This window comes from Sminthopsis crassicaudata, chromosome 4 (assembly GCF_048593235.1).
Source record: "Sminthopsis crassicaudata isolate SCR6 chromosome 4, ASM4859323v1, whole genome shotgun sequence".
In the NCBI taxonomy this organism is placed as follows: Eukaryota; Metazoa; Chordata; class Mammalia; order Dasyuromorphia; family Dasyuridae; genus Sminthopsis; species Sminthopsis crassicaudata.
Window position 1 is genome coordinate 235,461,961 of NC_133620.1, and position 15,780 is coordinate 235,477,740.

The 15,780-nt window shown below is 34.4% G+C and overlaps 1 protein-coding gene across 2 annotated transcripts in view; it reads right to left on the bottom strand.

The window, feature by feature from the left end:
• Positions 1-7,542: 7,542 nt before the first annotated feature.
• The window catches only part of MEI4 (meiotic double-stranded break formation protein 4), a 306,413-nt gene continuing 298,175 nt past the window's right edge, over positions 7,543-15,780 (bottom strand). For both annotated transcript variants that reach the window (XM_074265431.1, XM_074265429.1), the window contains exon 5: positions 7,543-8,209. In XM_074265431.1, the coding sequence (XP_074121532.1) occupies positions 7,940-8,209 (270 nt within the window). In that variant the 3' untranslated portion in view covers positions 7,543-7,939. The remainder of the gene's footprint in view (positions 8,210-15,780) is intronic.

Genomic DNA, 15,780 nt, shown 5'->3' on the forward strand with positions numbered 1-15,780 from the left:
GTCCATTGTTCAGGAACTACCTATAATTGTACAAATATTGTACAATTGTACAATTCTTCCCTAGCTTTTAAAGTTCCATCTTACAGAAAAAAATGGGGAAAAACAGAGTCCATTAGAAATGTCATCTACTCTACATTAAAAAGTAGTCCTAGATACTTATCCCAGGCCTCAATTTTAGAGCATATAGAAATGGGGAATTAGAGCTGGAAGGGATCTTGGAGGTTATTTAGTCTAAGGGAATTCATTATTATATTCAAAACAAGCAAAGGGCTATAAGGATTTTAAGAGCTCAGTGGAACTAATAGCTTTATTTCAGGAAGGCTCAGGTACTTTCCCAACCAGAATTAAGATAGGATATATATTCTGTTAGCCAGTGTAATAAATCTTTCACTAAGGGGATTACTCAAAGACTATCTTAACAGAATATAAGGTAATGGTTTGACAATGGCTGGAAAATTGTCTGGTCATTCAAGGGAACCTACCCTAAACCATAGATGCCTTTCACAAATAGGGGTTCTCAGTAGACCCCAACCTTCAGCAAAAGAGTGGGTTGTCTCCCTCCCCCTGGGTTTTGCACTTCAGGGGTGCCATGAAGTCCCAGACTTCACAGTGCTTGGTGTAGAGTAAATGCATAATAAGTGGTTTATCTATGTCATCTATTTTTCTTCCTTTCCATCTATCCATCCATGTATCTATCTTCTCTCCAACTCTTTGTATTTCCCAGAGGCTTTACATATATTTATATGTTTTTTTTTTTAATAAGACCACTCTTCAATGTAGATGTTCTCTATTTTTATGAGGAAAACAGGACAATGAACAACTTCCCTGAAATCACAAGAAGGATGTAGCAGAAGATGAAGTCTCTGTATCACCAGTCTTTTCCTCTCCTTTCAGGGACTCACTCTCATTTAGGTTCAAGTTTCAAATGTCAGTTTCAGTTGTGAGAAAGATTCACTGAATGAATCAACAATACAGAGCATCAATGATAGTCTCCAACTTTAAAGGAGTTAATAAATAGGTAAATAAGAACTGTCAAAAGCATTTATGGTGAAATATGGCATATGCATATCTGTTTTCTCTTCCTGAACCTGCTATAATTATTTTCTCAAATGTTTCTCTTGTTATGATGGAAATTGGTTGAAATGCATCTTTCTGTTTTATAAGACTAACATGTCAAATATAATCTTTAGGTTCATAGTAGTCAATTCCATCCTTGAAACAGATATATTTCCTTTGAAACTTGGAGAGAAAAAAGTAATTGTTGATAAATGTTAATATTTTCTTGTTATGTATTATTTAAATCTTAAAAATTGACTCTATTCCACACATAGCTTGATACATATACCTAAATTGGCATCCATAATTATAATTATACTTCTATTTATGTCTCTAGAGATTCATATCCATAGCTCTTTCAGTCCATAGATTTATAAATCTATAGTTGAACCTAGGAAGTTCTGAGATCATACAGACTGAATCCAATCTCAGACAACACCAAAAAGATATGTTCTTTTCGGATTATTATGATTCCAACAAGAGTTGTTACAGAGAAATATGAATACAACTGGATTTAGAATTTTAGTCAAGGTTTTCACATGTAAAATAATATTCAGTGACAATTTTGGTTTTCACAAATGTGAGAATTAGTATTTCTGGTTCTTTTACAAACAATAAAGGTAATCAATATTTGTAATAAGACAACCTTTATTCTACCTCACAAAAAAAAAGATTTAAAGGACTCACAAAAGAATATAAATAATCAAGATGATTTTAATTCCTCTATTTTGGTTCTATTTTCTCCTAGAGCACCAAAGTCATTCAAAAATATACACGTAGCTTCTCTAGAAAAATACTCAAGGCAATACATATTTATTAAGTGCTTACTATATACCAAATCACAGTGCTATGATCTGGAGTTATTCAAACACATACACACACACATACACATGAAGCAAATAAAGAAAAAACTCTATTCCATGAGGGAATTTACATCCTAATTAGAGACAACTGATAAATTACTAATTATATATTAAATACAAGCAAGACACATACAGAGTAGATAAAAGGCAATTTGAAAGGTGAAGGGAAAGTTTTAATAGCTAGGGGAACTGGGCAATGTCTCCTCAAGTACGTAGCATTTGAGTTGACTTTTGAGGAAGTCAAAGAAACTAAGAGGCAGAACTGAGGAAGAATTGAATGGCAGGGCAATACCCTGATATTTCAGTGAATCTCTCACAAGGTGGGTGCTCTATATACAAATCCTCCCACTCTTGTATTACCGTGGTTTGGACTCCCTCCAGAAGGCAAAATCATCTTGAAATTGCTCATGAATAATTGATTTTTCTAATTGCATAAATCTGGCTTTAAAGGCTCATTCTAGCATTGAAGTCACTCTCTTGATTAGGCAAATTGAGACTGCAGTGACAGTGTGAAAGCCATACCTTTATTGGTTTTTATTGTTTTGTTTTTATTTTTTTTTCCATTCCAAAGGAAAGGTTTAGACCAGAAAGTTTTACTATAATGCACCATTTACTAGATATAATTTTCCATTCCAGAAGAAAGGTCTGGACTGGAAGGTTTTACTAGATATAATGCACCATTCTAGGGTCTTTTCATTCTTTTAGTTGAGAGATAAAGGATATCAATGGCAAGCTGCCTCTCTTTATGGGGTATGGAGGTGATTGAGCATTTTAAAGTGTCCCTTATGACAATAGGTTCCACTTTTTTGCAAAAGGCACAGAATATAGACTATGGAGCATATCAAGTAACTTCAGAGACCAATTAGAAAAGATTGTCCAGGTTTTCAATATTCTCTTCACAGAATGTAACTTTGTATTTTTTTTTTTTTTTTTTTTTTTTTTTTTGCTTTGAGATACTGTGACATGGTAAACAAATGAGATATTTTCTTTTCTCATAAAGTCTTTAGTCTTATTGTTGCAGGTTCCTGAAAATGATTATTCATTCATCTAAGTCTTTTAAATAAAGAAGCGTGATGAGTCTGTCTAAACAGAAATCTTTTTATTCAGTTCAAACTTTTATTAAGCACTTCCTTTGTGAAGAGCATTGTGCTAAGCACTGGAAGGAAGGACAAAAAGTTAAGCACAGACATACATAATCCTGCCCTCATGAATCTAATAACCTAGTATAAATATGACAATGTGAATAGCTATTATGTAAAATAAGTCACATTATAGAATCAGTGATCCCCAGACTGGTCTTCCCTTTACTGGACCTCTTTTTATTTTCTGACAATTGTTATTACCACTACTCCTTATCACAGAATTGACACCATCAACAATTTTCTCAACTAATAGGGCATACTTAAAGGATTAAATTAAATTTAAAATGACATACTCCTGGCCAGTGTTCAATCAGTATTATGTACTCTAAAGGATTACATGATTATTTTGATTGTAGATTATAGATTGATATATTGTAAACTGTTCCTATCTTTATAGATTTTATATCTTGATTCCACAATTACTATTTGCCTCTGTGTATAAATACTCAATAAAGAACTCATTTTAACAGTAGTACTAGCAATCAGAGTCTCACAGAAATTCCACTTGATCTTTCTGACTGTCAAAAGATTTAGACAGTAGGATTTGTTAATTAGAATATAACTGGCTGAACTATATTTAAATCTGATTCATAATATCTGATCAATGCTTCACATGAAATGGACAAAAGACTCGCTTCCTCATCCCTGGGTCAAGGGAAAATGTTGCTTAAACTAAATTAAGAGAAGTATTATGTTCAGACTGGCCCTATCCCCCGGTTCATGAGACCCTAGACTTTCTGAGAAGTGTGTGTCTAACAGAGTCAGGACAACACTGCAAAACATGCCAACAGGTTCCGTTATGTGCTCACTCTCATCCACACACTTCCCCATTGTAAAGGAGAAACTGTGTCACTGATTCCCAAAATTTTTAACTGCAAGGCTGTATCAGGATGTGGCAAATGGGCTTAAAGTGTACCTCACTAAAGGTTCGGGGCTGATCTCTACCAGCCTGTCTAGTGGGGTCAGTCGCCGGCTGGGCTAATAAATGATGCTTTAAATTGAATAATCTGGTCAGAGCTGTCTATCTCATGTCAGTCCATTTCACATGTATTAATTAATATTTCCTAAATGGAAAAAGTTTCATTTTGGGTTGGTTTAATCAAAACCTTTTCTAAACAATAAATGTAAGACCAGGGAATTGTATCTTCAAGTTTTCTTTTTCTTTTCTTTTTTTTTTTTTCCTCGCATTTTATTATGAAAATGAAAAAAAACAACAAAAGATGTCATTTAGAATTGAATCATTTTTCCCTGTCTCTTCTTATGTCCTCCCAGTTAAAAAATGCTTACGTCTCCCAATAGCCAACATCCCTTTAAATATTAATGTAGTCATCCTTATAACATAAAAGATATGAATTGGTGAATTGACTTGAATTTGTTGAGTTGGAGAAGTTTACAAGACACAAAGTTGAAGATATTCAATGGGAGCTGGTAATGCAAGACTAAAGTTTAGGAAACAGACTGGGGCAAGGGGAGCCCCAAAACATACTCTCTCTCTCTCTCTCTTTTTTTTTTTTTTCTTCTCTTTTCTCTCCTCTTTCCCTCAGAGAAGCTCTCCCCTGAGAGACCCATCCCAAGGAATCAAGATAAAGTGCTTTCATTCTGTTATCTGTGTGGGACTAGTTGAGTCCAGGACCATTCCTATTTTTCCCCAAGCTGGAGATGGAGATTTCTATCCAACTCTATTGAGTTGGAGATTAGTCCAGGAACACTCATTCAATTCAAAGATTCTCTATTCTGATTCCAACTCAAACTGCTCCCAGCCCCCACCAAGCTTCCATCAGCTCAAGTTACTTGAAGAGGAGCTAAAAGCAGGATTCATGCCAAGGAACCTCTCTCTCCTTGGCATTGCTGCAACCCTCTGCCTTCTGAAAACACATTCTCTTTATTTCTCTCACCTACTTCCCTACCAGACCTTATTCACTTTTCTGTTGGGATTTCTCTGCTAGAAACGTTCTCTGCTAGATCTTTACTTCTCTGTTGGGACACTGCCACTAAGGAAGTCAGCCTGCAAAAGCTGTTTCAGTTAAAATAATAAAGTGCTTTTGCCAGTTTAACTTTTTTGGGTTTGTAAATTCATTTACAAAGGACCTATGCCAACCAGAACGGGGTTCCTACAACTCCCTGCCCTGCACCAAACCTCATCATTTTTGGCTCCCTGACTGGAAATTGAGGGTAGCTGAACCTCATCAGGACTAGTTGTATAAACCTGGGAGTCATTTGGGGAGTCATTGAGAAAGTTTAAGGTTGATAGTAAATTGATGAATTCACTAAGAAATGGAGTACAGAGAGAAAAGAAATTGCCCAGGATATAGACCTAGGGACCTTCTATAAGTAGAAATTGAATAAGGACGATTGCTCTCAAAGGAAACTGAAAAGGAGAAGCTAAGTAAGTAAGAAACCATGAAATAACAGTGTCATGAAAGCTCAAGGATGAGAATGCTCACTATGTGATGAACAATATGCAAGATACTCATTTAAAACTATAAAACTGAACACTGGTATTAGTGGAGAAATTTTTATTCCCTCAAAACACTGCAGTGGGTATAGCCACTTAATGATAAATGATGACTGGGAATATAACTAGGATAATCCAAAACTATACCCATTTTTAAAAATTATATATGACTTGTGAAAAAATTCTAAAGGTACAAATAAATCTTTGGTTTTCTTCATTTCCCTAACATTTAGGCTTTGTCTAGTACCAGCAAAGTTGAATTGAAAGCTAAAATATTCATTATCTTAAACAGATGGTTTATAAAATTAGTGCAAATCAGAGTGAAAACCTGAACTTGGTTCTTCCCACTTTTAAGTCTAGTTCTCTATTTATTATTCCACTGAGACATAGTAAGAAACTGCCAAACAAACAAAAACACTTTGTCCTACACTGAGAAAAGTGACCAGAACTGGGATTCTATGGACCAATATTAGTTGAATCTAAAAGAAGTAGCAACTTCTAAGAGCTTGCCAAAGCTGAATTGCTAAACATTTATTTGTTCATTTGCCTCTTTACCTCTCATATTCAAAATGCAAATTTAGATCCATGAAACTTTCTCTATTACTCATTTAATAATGTCAAATGCTGGAAGTTAAATGCTGGAGTATTAAAAGGCCACAAAACTTTTAATGGAAGTTAAATTTGCATACCAAATAAACAAGAGTGTAAAATTAATAAAAACAGAACCTTTTTCACATATTATGTACTATGTTGAGCCAACTCATGCTTTCTTCTCTAATCTCAGCATGGTATAGTATATTTGGTAACTAGGCATAAGATTTAAGAGATCTGTGTTCAAATTCTATCTTAGACATTAATAGTATGCTTATGATTACATTACTTAATTTCTTCAAATTTGTAAAGGAATGAGAGATATGGTGCGTAGAGGGGTTATCATTGTTCCTTTTACATGAATTTCATCTATGTCTTTGTTCACCAGTGACATTTAGGATGAAAGAATATTGGAATGAATGGATTATGAGCATAGTAGAACACAAATCCCTAAGGAATATGAGACCCTGCTCCTGTAGTTATTCTATAAGCAACCAACATCTGTCTTTATTAACTCTACTGCATTCCCACCCCAGATGGTCTACTTTAAGAATCACTTGTATTTAATTAGTATGCCTCAAGTGAGGGATATTTAAAATAGGGTCTAAGCTTATTAGAAATAATTAAAATTAGGAAATATATTTCATTATTCAGATATTATTAAATTACCCAGTATATATATATATATATATATATATATATATATATATATATATATATATATATATATATATATATATATATATATATATATTTAACTTGATAGACATGTTATCTTCATATAGATGGAGTTAACATCTACTGATCCTAAAATCATCTGAGACTACTCACTGACTTATGAAAAATTATGACACAGGTTTAAAAAGAGTGGGTATTTACTGTCCTGTAAATATATAATATAGTGATAGGCATTCTGGGGGATGTTCAAGAAATACTTCCTGGTGAGACATTTGAAAATTGAAATGAAGTCAATCAGAGAGTGCCAATGGTAGAATCAACAAATTTAATAACTGGACAACATAATTCTGAACAAAGGTTTTAAAATTTGTTACATAGTCTTAAATGGCTTAGTTAAGTCTACATGAACTGCTTGAAAAAACAATTATAGGAATATGATAGTTTTCTACTTTTAGCAACAAGCAAAAAAGAAATATCTCAATATCTACAGAGGTAGACCAAAAAACAGCTGCTAATATATTTCAGCATCAAATGCATACTTAGTTTTTGGAAAAATATTATTATGATATACAATGATGGAGATGAAATTATGAGATGAAAAAAATATATATATGTGTGTGTATATATATATATATATATATATATATATATATATATATATATATATATATATATATATATATATATATATATATATATATGTAATTACTGCAATGACTTTTGTCTCAAAACTATCGTTTAAGGAAAAACTGTAAATTATTTTTGTATCTCAATTAGATTATGCTACAGGGGAAATCTCTTTAAAGACTATTCTATTTGTATGATATAGATATAAATAAACCAAATGATTCCATAGGAAAAAGACAAAAATTATAATATAATTAACATAATCTGAGTATTGCTATATTTCCAAGAGGAGGAGGCAGGATAAAGAAGGGTGCGCTTACCATAAATTAGCTTTGTAACAGAAGGCTAACACAACTTCAATATTCTATTATAGACAATTTTTAAGCTAAATGGATAAGCCAAATGAATAATTTTATTGCCAAATCCATTTCATGTTTTCAATACTGAGTCTTTTATTCTTCTGAAAATGTTGCAGGCACAAATATTCCAAATACACCTTTAATATGTTTGAGAAATATGATCAATGGTTAGTGAGGTGAGTTATTTTCAATAGTTCTTATCTGAGCTGAGTTCAAAAGAATACCCACTCTCCATATGTATAAAGTAAACAGAGGAAATTCATCTGAGAGATAGAGAATAATTTGATCAAGTTGATCAAGAAACTTTCTGGTTTCCTGTTCTTCTGGGCTTATACTTGGTAAAAGATTGTCTTCCGGTCTGTCTTGAAGTATCTGTTCTAGAACCCAGCAGAGAGAGAAAATGTTCTCATAGCGTACCACATCATATCCAGATTGGACCTACAAAGAAAAAAACAATCATGGTGAAAATATTGTAGTAGCCAAAATTAAAAACAACAACAACAACAAAACAAAACTCCAATGTTCTCAAACAGGAAAAAAAAACTTGTTGTTTGACTACCTTCTCTATACCTCATAATTTGCTAAGTGAGAGCAAAAAAAAAAATACAGTTTCCTTACTCAAGTATCTTATAATTTTAGGGTTCTTCTTTTTCTGCATAATGAATGCATTATAAGATCTCATTCTCCTCATTTGCCATTAGATGCCTAACAATTTATTCTCATACTAATTTTTTTTGGGGGGGGGGGCTGTTAGGGAGGTTCAAAATGACAGTCAAATAATTATACTTAAGTAATGCAAAATAAAATAAACACTGTAGGGTAAGATAATTTGAAGTAGGTGATGTATTTTTCCTTGTATAAGTTAAAGTTTGCCTAAATGACTTTGATCTGTATTCATATCTATGGAAGTTGGGAAGGGCTTGACTGTTCATGGACTTAAAATGAATGAAGATTATGATTGAATATGTAATGTATTATAAATATTTTACTCTTGATGTTTTTGTTATCTGAGAATGTTGGCTGCAAATGTAGTAAGGCCATGTAAGGTAAAAAGCAGATAACCAAAGGCACAAATTCTGAGTTCTACTGATATCTTTGTAATGGCAGAAAATGATTTTATCATTTTTATTTATAAAGAGGGGTCTCTGGTCTATTCAATCTATCAATTTAACAGCACATAAACAGAATGTTTCTTTTCCCATCCCAGAGGAATATATACTGTTGAAGTAAGAATATATAAGAATATTTTAAACACAAATATAAACAGAAAGCCAAAAAATGTCAGTATGTTCCCTTAACAGATCTGCAAAAGAAAAGTGCTTCTTTCACAACAACAGCTTGAGGTTGGTAGTATATTATTATTTTCATTTTACAAATGAGGAAGCTAGAGGTCCCAAAGGTTTTCAATTGCTTCTGATTTCCTATATGATAAGTTATGGAATATAAACACACATTTCCCTTTGCAAAGTCCAGGGGTCTTTCTATAACACATTACTAATGTGAAGAACCCCTATGCTGTCCTAACTTGGGGAGGGGGGACCATGAGGTGAACACTTGAGAACTACTTGAAGGGGAGAAACTCCTTGAACTCTCCCCTGAGAAAGACCTGCCCCAAAGAATCAAGATAAATGGTTTCATTCTGTTTATCTTGGTGGGATTAATTGAGTCCAGGACCTGCTCTACTTAGCCTGAGTTGGAGATCTAGATTTCTATCAACCTTTATTGGAGATTAGTCCAGGGACACTCATTCAATTGGAAAATTTCTATTCAATTTGCAAAGATATTAGTCTGATTTTCAACTCAAACTGCACCCAGCCCTTAGCTAAAGTTTCAAATTATAAAAAGGGGGCAACTTGGGGCACTTCCTTGCAGAGGGCCAAAAGCAGGAATCATGCCAAGGAACCTCTTTCTCTCCTTGGCATAGCTGTGACCCTCTGCCTGCTGAGAAGACATTCTCTTTTCAGTGTTAACCCCTCTTTATCTCTGTCACCTATTTCCCTAACAGATACACAACCCACTTTACCTCTCAGTTGAGATTTCTCTACTAGGAGATTTCTCTGCTGGGAACTTTGTCTCTCTCTCTGCCAGGATTCCTCTGTTAGACTTACTTTTCTGTCAGGATCTTGCCACAAAGGAAATCAATCTTCCTAGCAAAGGTGGACTTCACAGTGTCAATAAACTTCTTTTTGCCAGTCTAACTTTTCAGGTTCATAAATTCTTTTACAAAGGACTTGTGGGCCGACCAGAGAAGGTTCCCACAACTCTCTGCCCTGCACTGAACTGCATCATTACCAAGTACAAGGTTTTAAACTACTAGAAACTACTAGAAACTAGTAATTACAGTTTAAAAAAAAAATTAAGCCAACTGCTTAACATGTCCTTAATCCAGACTCTTAAAAAGATATGCCAAATACTTTATTTTAAATTTGTTAGATTAGTTTTTAAGATTCTTCAAGAGATAAGCATGATATAGTATACAGAAGTGGATTCAAAGACTGGAAGAACTCTGTTCCAAGTTCAGTTTTAAGTAACTTAATGGCTCTGTCACCCTAGTTCAGTTACTTAATCTCTCAATGCCCCAAAGTCACAATTTGCATTGCAGAAGTTCCTAACCCAGAGAATCCAGCAATAATGAAATCCCAGATCTAATAACACACACAAAAACACACCCAAACACATGTACACACACCCAAACACATGTACACACACACACACACACACACACACACACACACACAGACAACTAAATAGAAAATATGAAATATCCTGAATATCATTAACACACATTTATTTTACATTTAAAATTTTTATTTGTGGCTTTTATTTTGGTCATTTAGTTTTAGAATATAATCCTGTCTCCTGCCCTGTTAGCCTTCTCTTAGAACAACAGCAAAAAAAAAAAAAAAAAAAAAAAAAAAATTAAAAAGATAAAGAAAAGCAAAAGCAATTCAACAAAACTAACATACCAATCATATCTAACAATATATGTTAATGCCCCAGACCAAAAGTTCCCCACCTTTTCAAAGAAAGATTTAAATTGCTTTTTTTTCTATCTTTTTTGAGGATAAGCTTACATATTTTAAAGCAACTATAATCTAACTGATCTTAGAGAGATTTTATGTACCTATTGCAAATTCTTTGTTCAGAAGATAAAAGAAATATGCTTATGTTTAAAAATAGATCACACTAATGTAACTAACTGTGTCCCCCTGATCTCTGGGGGAAGATGGACCTGGATTAGAAAAACCCTAAAACTCAACCCCTTAGGAACATTGTGAGCATCCCCACCCTATTACTTGATTCCCAGGGGAAACTCTCACAATAATCCCCACCCACAATTCATTTGGAGATGTTGACCTGGGGCATAATTACCACTCATTATTGATTAGTCCTTCAAATCATCAGGAGATCTCTTCCTGCCCTGGGACATAGAAGGCTAAATAAAAATCAAGGCTGTTTACCTAACCCTTTGCTAATTCCTAATCAGGAACTAGCCCACTGAGAGAACTTCTCAGTGTAATAAACTCATTTTGCCAAAAACATTGCTTAGAGATTGGAACTTTGAATTCTTTTGCAAAAACCTGTGACACAGGCCTGGGGACTCCATTGCTATTAGGGTATCTCTCACCCTTCATTTCTCACACCTCAACAAGATGACAAGCCAATCCAACATTTCATTCATCTTGAAAATAAGATTTTGGCATTGATATTTTTGTTTTCTACAGAATATTACTCTATAAAAAAATAATACTAGAGAACTTCATTTTCATTTTTATATTTGTAAGGTTTGCTATGGGGTTTGCAGAGGAAGCCTGAAGCACTGACAGGATTGTAATGTTCCCTGAGGCAGGCAGGGAAGGACACAGATAAGATCACCTCAGTCCCACCTCAGGTAGAGGTCTTTAGAAAACCCCACCTATCCAACAGGAAAGCCAAATAATAATAACAAATTCCCAAGGTAAAATTTTCTCTATAAATGTGCCCATGGCCCAGCCATCTTTACTGAATCCCTTTTAGGCTTAGTCTATTATGTCATTCTGTCTCATGGTGTCTTTCTTATTACCTCCTATCTCATTGCCTCATGGTGTCTTTCTCTTTGTTATAATTAACTAACTCTTTTAGGGTGTTAAACTCCTCTATGGATTTAGCCTGCAAGTCAGTGGAATACTCCTACCTCATGATGTATTTCCTTTCTGCTGGTTAATTGTGAATTCTACTTGGGAACTTGTCTTTTCTTTTGTTAATTGTTAAAAATCCCTTTTTCTTGCTAACTATCATAATATTGGAGAAACTAAGGCAAAATAGAGATTAGAGAGTTTTAAAATATTTTACATGAGAGGGTGAGATTGTGCTGAGAACATATTACCCCAGAGCTGCTATCTCAAAGTAGGGAATGTGAGGTTTCCATGAAATATACATATATATATATATATATATATATATATATATATATACACACACACACACACACACACACACACACACACACATATATGCACATATGTGGCTCCAAGTTACTGGGGTAGACTGAGGCAGGGGCAGAGTCAGATCACTGAGAGCAGAACGGACTATCACTCTGGTTCTGACAGGGTGGGGGGAGGCACCAGACACACCAGACATTCTGATAAGTTGGGATCAAGAAGAACAATGACAGAATGGGGGGAGGCACTGGACATTCTCATAAGTAGGGAAGGTCTTTCTTCTTATCTGGATTAAATATTTACAGTTTATAATCTTAGCGTAGCCAGTCTTAAATTATGTCAGTTCTAATGATTAGGAGGGAAGAGTAGTGTTGCAACCAGGGGGATTGAGGCAGAATAATTAAGGGAAACTGAGACAGGACAATTAGAAGGGAACTATGGCACAACACTATATGCTCTCCTGAATCTATTTCCTATTTACTACCCTTGGTGTCTATTTTATGTCCTCTCTAATCTATTCTCATAAATAAAGATACCTTTAGGCAAAGAGAATGCCAGTATGAATTCTTCATAAGTGCCTTGAACCTTGTATTTATTTCAAACTAGGAACTGATACAACAATCTCATCATTTCTATTATTTATGTTCCATGATCTAGAATGGTGAAATTTGATTTGGATCAAATGTTCCAATGGGTCTGGGATCTGGTCATTGAATTCTTCTTGTAGGTAACAATCCATCCAGCTCTACTCTTCTTATAACCTCCTCTCAAAAGTTAATCAAAAGAAATATACCTAATGTTCTATTTTTTCACTTTATTGCAGAGGGAACTGATGATGTAAAGGATAGATCACTAGACTTGCTGTGTAGCTCTGAAACTTAGTTATGTGACTTAGGGCAAGTCATTTAATCTTCAATTTCTTCTGTAGAAGGAGGCTAATAATAGTTCCTTCTTCAAAGTATTATGAGGATCAAATGAGATTACATATATGAAGCACTATGCAAACTTCAAAGCTTATTAATTTTTCTTGACATTTTGAGGATATCAGTGGATTGGGGCTATCTACTAGTTAGTTCTCTTTTGACTTAAGACTGGCACATCATCTTTTTGTTCACATTTTGCAGTGGTGACATGCATTATTTCACTTCTTTTTTATAATTTCTTGTTTATATGATGTACCCTAAACTAGCTTAAATTGAGCTAAACTAGCTTTTAGATCCTTGTTAAAAGAAGCTCATCCTATTCCTTTCAGTTCTCCCAGATACGTTGGTTTGTAGAGAATGATGAGAGGAAAAATTCTTAATTAGCCTCCATTGTTTCAAACTTCTCTGGCACTGCTTTGATTAGCATATCTTTAGACAGGTCTGTGACCTAGTCAATCAGGTGGATTCTACCTAGTGCCTCCTAGATCCTGCCTTTACCAACCCAAACTCCTTCCTGGTTTCTTCCCTTATTTATTGATGCTAACTCTGCTCCTCTGAAATTTAAAATGTTTGTATGCCCCAAAATATAAATTGCTCATTCAGTAGGACTGCCTTCTGTGTCTTATCTGCTTGAAGCTATTCATGTTAATAGCATGCCTTTATAACTTGTGATGGATGCCTAAACATATGCCATGAATTGAATCTGTTATCATATTTAATAATATTCTTTTACAGTTATGCCTCCCAGATCTATTGTTCTCCCAAACCTATTTCTATTTACCACTTCTGGGGCCTATTTTACCACTTCAAATGAATTATACTTTGTTCTTTACCTATCATGCATCTCCTTATTGCCCACTGGGTGAGAAAATTTCAGTTATTTGGGATCTGAATGTTTCAATAACTGATTAGACACTGGTGAAAAAAAACTGAAGTAGGAAACCTGACATCTCCTTTGTTATGCATTATTTCTGTGAAATGTGGTAAAAGGTGGAATTGGTTATTGAGTGAGCTGAATGAGTCAACCTGAGGACCAGTCTTGGGACCTGCAAGGATCACTGAGGGATGACATCTACACTGACCTCACAAGCTGTGATAGATTTGAAGAATCTGTTATTTCATCTATATGGATCCCTTTTCCTCTGAAACAGATACAAATTCTCCTGTGACTTTTGTCAAATGTTTTCATAGTCATGTTACTATGAAAAATATTCTTAGATGTCAGATTCACACAGAGGGTCTGACCCTGTCTGAGGGCCACTGGCTATTAATCACTACTTAGTGTTTAGGAGATTTGGAGAGAGTGTAGACCAAAGATAGATGCTACTGTAATTAAGTCCTTGAAACAAAATCAACATTCTTTGAATGTAACCATTCTTTTTAAGATTATTATAATATTAAAGGTTACATGGAATCCATGTCTGACACTTAGCAAAATCTGAAAGAGGTGAAGCTTGTGATTGGTCCCTACTTCTCTCTGCCTCCAGAAAGGCATTCTTATTCTGTCTTTTCTATACTCTCCCTCTGCTTCCCAAATCTATCAATATCAGAGCACTAGCTCCCCCTGGGACCCAATATGAGATCCTTTCTGGAATTGTTCTATTGACTTTGTTCTGGTCTTCTTCCATCAAAACAGATCTATTCCTCTCTCATACATCGTCTTTTACCTTAGAATCCCAACCTTTACCAGACAGCCTGATAAGCTAATGTATTTAGTTCAGGGTTATTAATAGCTTAGTGGCTACATGTACACTTTAACAAAGGCTTAAGTTTAGGAAGTGATGAATATAGCATTACTTGAGGCATCTGTTGGCAGACAAGTAGAGCACACTTGGGAAGCTTCCGAAATGTAGCCCAGTAGGAGCTCTCAGTAGTGCTTGGCATGTCTCTTTGTTAATGTAACAACATTCACAACATTCAAATGGCTCCTGTTGAAGTAGACTCTCCAAATTCTCTGGTCCTGATTTTTAATACTTCTTTTCTCTTAAGAACCTATCTTATATCAGTGGTGTAATTATCTGTCCATTCATACTAGGGACCTAAAATGCTGTCTGAGAAGGTCAATGAGTGAAATGAGGGAGGTAGAGAACTGGATATTATTTCAATTTATTAGCTGTGAGAATTGTAAAAGACTGGCTCTGGGAATTAAATGACCTCAAATCTAGCTCAGGTTTGCAAACTGACTAGACATGCTATTGCTGGCGAACCACTTAATCTCAATGAGTCTCTGTTGCCTCACTCATAAAACGAAGGTGATTGTATTAGATCTTTCCACTTCCTTTCAACTCTAATATACTCTAACTATAGTTGTTGTTGTCCTTTGTTCTCAAAGAGAACCAAAATAACATTGCTACAACTGTAAAACCCTCCAATGGAAATATGTAATATTTTACCTCTTAAATCTTTTACAAGAAAAATAATTTCTATTTCTTTAATATGGTCTGGATCTAATCTTATGTAAATAACTTGTCAATTTCCTTAAACCTATATATCATTCTTAGTTGTCTCAGTCGCAAATGAAAGTAATAAGATGAAAAGTAACAATATGAAGCCACTTGTATTTCTATAGCACCAAATATAAAATAAAAAACTAAAATCTTCAATATTCTAAGTTTTTTTTTTAAATTTGGTAGTTTGAGATTTGTATTAGAATTTTTTTTAATTT